The sequence below is a fragment of the Anabrus simplex genome, chromosome 1 (genome assembly GCF_040414725.1).
Source record: "Anabrus simplex isolate iqAnaSimp1 chromosome 1, ASM4041472v1, whole genome shotgun sequence".
NCBI lineage: Eukaryota > Metazoa > Arthropoda > Insecta > Orthoptera > Tettigoniidae > Anabrus > Anabrus simplex.
This window is the reverse complement of record NC_090265.1, coordinates 387,720,601-387,726,600: the sequence shown is the minus strand read 5'-3', so window position 1 is coordinate 387,726,600 and position 6,000 is coordinate 387,720,601. Positions and strand designations below refer to the sequence as shown.

General features: G+C 40.4%; 1 protein-coding gene across 1 annotated transcript in view; it reads left to right on the top strand.

Annotated features, from left to right (window-relative positions):
* Positions 1-1,049: 1,049 nt before the first annotated feature.
* The window catches only part of wus (TM2 and DnaJ domain-containing protein wurst), a 73,790-nt gene continuing 68,839 nt past the window's right edge, over positions 1,050-6,000 (top strand). The window contains exon 1 of the mRNA XM_067134968.2: positions 1,050-1,345. Within this exon, the coding sequence (XP_066991069.2) occupies positions 1,106-1,345 (240 nt within the window). The 5' untranslated portion in view covers positions 1,050-1,105. The remainder of the gene's footprint in view (positions 1,346-6,000) is intronic.

Genomic DNA, 6,000 nt, shown 5'->3' with positions numbered 1-6,000 from the left:
TGTTTACTTGGCTATCTACAGCGAACGCATTCAACGAGACGGGGGTTTTCGTTCGTTGTCTCTTCTCAATGATTCAATACCGGCAACTGAAAAACCGGTCGATTCAGATACGTCTCTATTACCAATATGTAAAGGCAAATAATTTCTACGAATCTTTAAAACAGTAAGTAGGCTACAGTCCGCCTCTGTGGTTTAGTGGTTAGTATGATTAACTGCCACTCCCGGAGGCCCGGGTTCGATTTCCGCCTCTGCTACGAAATTTGAAAAGTGGTACGAGTGCTGGAACGGGGTCCACTCAGCCTCGGGAGGTCAACTGAGTAGAGGTGGGTTCGATTCCCACCTCAGCCATCCTGGAAGTGGTTTTCCGTGGTTTCCCACTTCTCCTCCAGGCAAATGCCGGGATGGTACCTAACTTAAGGCCACGGCCGCATCCTTCCCCTTGTCTATCCCTTCCCATCATTCCCTGTTCAGCATAGCAGGTGAGGCCACCTGGGCGAGGTAGTGGTCATCCTCCCCAGTTGTATCCCCCGACCCAGTGTCTCACGCTGTAGGACACTGCCGTTGAGGTGGTAGAGGTGGTATCTCTCGCTGAGTCCGAGGGAAAAGCCAAACCTGGAGGGTAAGCAGATTAAGAAAGAAAGAAAGAAAGAAAGAAAGAAAGAAAGAAAGAAAGAAAGTAGGTTACACCAATTTGCTGTATATTTTACCGCTATTCTCGTCTCGGCCTTCCTCCTGAAGATACAATGCTCACAACTCCCATATGAACCAAGCCGTCTAGTGTATTTGAATAATCAATGTACTTTCTGCTCTTCAGTTTTGTAGTCTTGTATTTCCACGGTAAAGTTATTCAAAACGTACATAATCAATATAAAATGACCCGGTGGGAGAGAACACTTGCGATAATAACGAGAATAATTGTAATACGTAAACCATGCAGGGGAGATTCATGCATACAGTTGGCAACACTCGGAAAGTAGATTAAAGTACCGTACGTCAGGCTGCCCGAGTATAACCGCGTGTTGCGTGGCTGCACGTTAGGTGTAGTGTACTACAGTGACAGTGAATGGTGTAAATTTGTTCCGTTTTGTGTATTACCTTAGAGAACATGGCACAGAAGAGTTTATTGTTAACATACGTCTTATGGCTGATTGGAGGTTTCTTCGGTCTGCATCATTTATATCTTGGAAGGGATGCACAGGCTTTTTTATGGTGGTGCACCCTTGGTGGTTATGCTGGAATGGGATGGTTACGTGATATTTTTTTCATTCCTCGTTATGTGGCCGACGCAAATGGAGATATCCACTTTTTGAAGAAACATAAAGCAGATATGAAAAAGTACGAAACAGTAAGTTTTTTTCAAGTATCATTTCAATCTATTTTTGTAGTTTTATCATTATATTATGAACGATTATTTACTATTTTTAAATAAGAAGTGATAAGAAAATATTTTCTATGAGGGATGTTGGAAAAATTCAATAATCTTAACAGTTTCGCGTTTGTGTTTCGACTGTCTCTTCATCAACATTGAAATGCGCGGCTCTTATATACGTCAGATGACATCTGTTCAATGACTTCGCGCATCGTTTTATTTTTATTTCACTAGAGAAAAAAGAACAAAACATGGAATGTCTCGCTAGTATTTACAAACTTCTCGGTCCGTAGGTCACGAAGTATGCATGCTGTTAACTCAGATTTAACTTCGAACGATTGAAAAGTGATGCTAGAACTTGATATACCATACCGTATTATTATTTATTTTGAAAATGCTCGCTATTAGGCTTTGGTTAAATCCTAACCTCATCTTTCAGTTATTAATTTTAAAGAACAAGTTTTACGTACTTCAGTTCTTTTTCGTTTGTTACAGTACTGCAACAGAAAAAGACACGTGAATAGAATCATTCAAGGATATAGGAGAAGGCAGTATTCTATATATACACGTTCCCCCCTATTCCGAATTTTTCGACGCTGGAGTTCACTTGATTAGTATCTGCCTAATAGTCAAACCTTGTAAATAAATGTGACTTGGTTGTGAAGTAAGCTTGCTCAATATGACATTCCTGTATGAAGAAAAGCATTTCATTTTTGTTTTTATTTTGGAGAAGTACAGGGTCTTTTTTATGGCTTGCCCCGTGTGTCAGGGGAACACGCACGGAAGGCGATAGCCGGGTGACTCATTTGCCGAGAGATATATTGCTCTGAGTGGTGCTGCGGAGCCAGCTAAAAAGAAGACCCTGTAGGTTAGTTGCTGTCATTATTTATTTGGCATTTTTAAGAAATTTTGGTTTACAGTAGTTAGTTATTATAAGTAGACCTGCAATTGTATGGGGCAACCATAGAAACTATCCGAGTCTGGCATTGCTTGCGTTACATCCTCGTACCAATATTCGTTCTTATTCTTTCCAAAATAAACTTTTATAAACTTGTCTAGCCCCAATATTAACAGCATGTAAGGTAGCCTAAGATCTTTAATTTTCAAAGTTCTTGATCTTGCAAGACTCGGCTAAGACAGCAAGACATCAGAAATTACCAGAAGAATCGGGTTTACCTGGGCGGCATTCAGTAACTACCGTGAACCAAACTTTCCTATAAACCTTAAAAGGAAGGTATACAATATATGCATCCTACCAGTTGCAACCTACAGGCTTGAAACTGTGACTTGAATGATTAAAAGCCCGAATTGAATCTGAATTTACCAGAGAGTGGTGAAGTGGGCAATGCTGAGAGACTGAATTCTGAACCAGGAGATTTTGAGGAGATCAGGGGTCATAAATGTGATGGAACAAGGGGGTCAACTGAAGTGGCAATGGACTGGCCATGTTTCAAGAGATGACAAGAAATGGACCAAGTCTGTTTACAGTGAAGACCCCAAGATTCATGAAGTAGGATTGGCCGATTCCAAGCAAGATGACAAGATGATATCCATTGCCATGCGGAGAGAAACTGAATTGAAATTGCCCAACACAGAACAGCATGGAAACACCTGGAAGAGGCCTGTGGTCAGTAGTGGGCATTGAAAGGCAGAAGAAGAAGAAGAAGAAGAAGAAGAACTTGTCATCCTAAAGGTCCTTGAGAAGTCAGGACCTTTCCTGTCCTAACAATTCTAGTGCCTATAGAATCAATTATTGTCACAATTTTTATACTTCCTCAGAGTACCGGTACTCAATTTACCAGATGTTTCACAAACATAAACTCCTTCCGAGTTAGGTATTGGACTTGGAATCAGATGTCAGGGTCGGCGAGAGAGTAAAGACAACTGATTTTCCTGTCCTGAGAATAGATAGGAGGGAATACATTTTCTTTTTCTAGGACTGATTTTTTGATACGAGTCTGCACATTGCTTATCTACTTATGCTAGACTTGTCCTGGTATTTTCTTCTTCTTCCTGGCCTTTTCCCAATTACTTGGGGTCAGCACTGATGTGGATTAAGCTTTGTTTTACGGTTGGATGCCTTTCCTGACTCCAACGCAATATGGAGGGGTGTATTTACTATGCATTGCATGTATATGATGGTTTGTAGTATACACAGATGAAGATGTCAAAAATCAAAAATCAAAATCTCTTTATTTGCAAATGAGGTGTCTACCTCGGTGGCAAATGGTACACTAAAATACATTATTGTCAAGCACTAAATATTAAATTAACAAGAGAAGAAAATTTTTCCTATAATACAATATTATACAATTTACGCTAACAATGTTTTCTATTAAACACACAGCTCATCCTTAATAAATTTATATTGTTTACAAAATTCTACTTATAATATCTCCTGTACTACTTACAAATATAGTCAACTGATATACAGTATGTGGAATGACTTCAAATGATACTATACAACTGGTATAACATTAATATTTACATTGCATTTATTTATTTACTATTTTTTTTTTTTTTTACCCGTTCTGGATCCTAAGTAGCATAACGACCTGCTGCGTCTTAACCAGAGCCCCTTTTGCCACCACTTTTCAGAGTTCCTGAAGGGCCTTCTCAGCTACCGTAGCGGTCCCAGGGCCCTCGAAGTCCCCACTGTACTTCACCCCTACAGGCAGTCCCCTACTTTGGCTGTCCAAACTCCTTAGACCAGGGGATGGAATTAATTTATTCGCACACATTTTTTAAAATTTACAATAACCTGCACTGGTCGAATGCCCTCTAACACTTCATTTATTTTCTCTGTTGCTGTTTATTCTCTTCTTGAATATCTGTACAGATTTTGGAAAAGGATCAAACACTACCCCTGGTAAACTGTTCCACTCCTTCACACCCTTCCCAATGAATGAAAATTTACCCCAATCGCTTCTGCTAAAATTCCTTCTAATTTTATATTTGTGTAATAAGATTACCACAAACACCCAGCCCCAGAACTGGAGGAATTAACCAAACTCTATTATAATCAATGGCCTGAATGGGAATCAAACCTGGGGCTTTTCCATACCTTAGGTCAATGTGCTTGCTAATCATTCAGCTGGAAGCTTGTCCTGACAAGGGGCTGCCTGGCCAAGATGGTAAAGATGTGCTCAGTTCACATGGAAGGACGTGGGTTCGATTCCCTGTCAGAAAGTCGAAAAGTTTAAGAAACAAGATTTTCACTTCCAGAGGTGCATATTGTCCTGAGGTTCACTCATCCTACACCAAAAATGAGTACCAGGTTAATTCCTGGGAGCAAAGGCGACCGGGCATAGAGCTAACCACTCTACACCATCAAGTGCCGAGGTTACAGATAGTGGAAGCCTTTACCTTCCACCCCTCCAAGGGCCTTCGTGGCCTGGACGGAGATGACTTTTGACTTGTTCTGACATCTTCTGAGTTAAATCTTGATTTTGTCAGATTTCCCATGCCTGTTATAAAAAGTAACTAAAAGGGGGCCCAGGGGGAGCGTAGGTTGGTGACCATGAGTCCCCTAGCTGAGTCTGGCATTGCTTCCACTATGTGGCAGGCTCCTTGCCTTCACATTTGCTATCTGACCTCCCTTAGAATTCTTGTTCTTTTCTGACCCCAATGGTATTAGGTTTGCAAGGCCTAGGAAGTCGTTCATTTTCACACCCTTCGTGGCCCTTCCCTTTCTTTTAGCTGATACCTTCAAAGTGTTGTACCTCTTCTATTTTCATTCTGATTAATGTTACCGGTAATAGAAGATGGTTGCCCAGTTGTACTTCTTCTCAAAACAGTAATCAACCACCACCATTATTTCTTCAGATCCTGTCCATGCAAGGGCAACAAGAGTGTGGTGTGTCCCTTCTTTTCACCTTTACCAGACATTGCCATTCATGCTGTGCTCCACAATATTCTTATTATTGTTCTTTCTCTCTCTTTTGACTGGATGATTTAGAGGCTCTCTCTTGAAATAACCCATAGAGCTATGCTGCCAGGAGCTTTTGCTGATGCTTAATAAAATATTCCCGAAGGATTTAAACATTAATATCTCAAACATTCGTACTTTTGTGAATTGTCAGACATGCACAACATCCTTGAGCTTCTTGTTTAGTATGAGATGTTAGGAAGTTTTACCTTAGGAGAGGTAGAAGTGTCCATTATGACTTTTGGGGATCCATCAACCTGCCATAAAATGTATTTTTACATTTATATTAAAATATCTCAAACTGATCAATTTTTTTTTTCAAAATAGGGATTTGAAGGAATATTGCTATTGGCTAAATACAGTGAAACCTCGGAATGCGAGTAACTTGGTCTACGAGTGTTTTGCAAGACGAGCAAACATTTTAAATAAATCGTAACTTGATAAGCGAGTGAGGTTCCGCAATACGAGTGTCACATGTGCATACGTTTTCCCCTCCCCTGTTCGTTTGTTGAATAGATGAACGAGTTCTTTGGTCCTGTAGTGAAGAAATACCTTTCATAAAATAATCTGCTGCTCAAAGTCTTGCTGGTTATGGACAATGCTTCTGCTCATCCTCCAGGCCTTGAGGACAACATACTGGAAGAATTCAAGTTCGTTAAGTTCCTTCCTCCTATGAACTTCAAGAAGCTATACACCAAAGCAC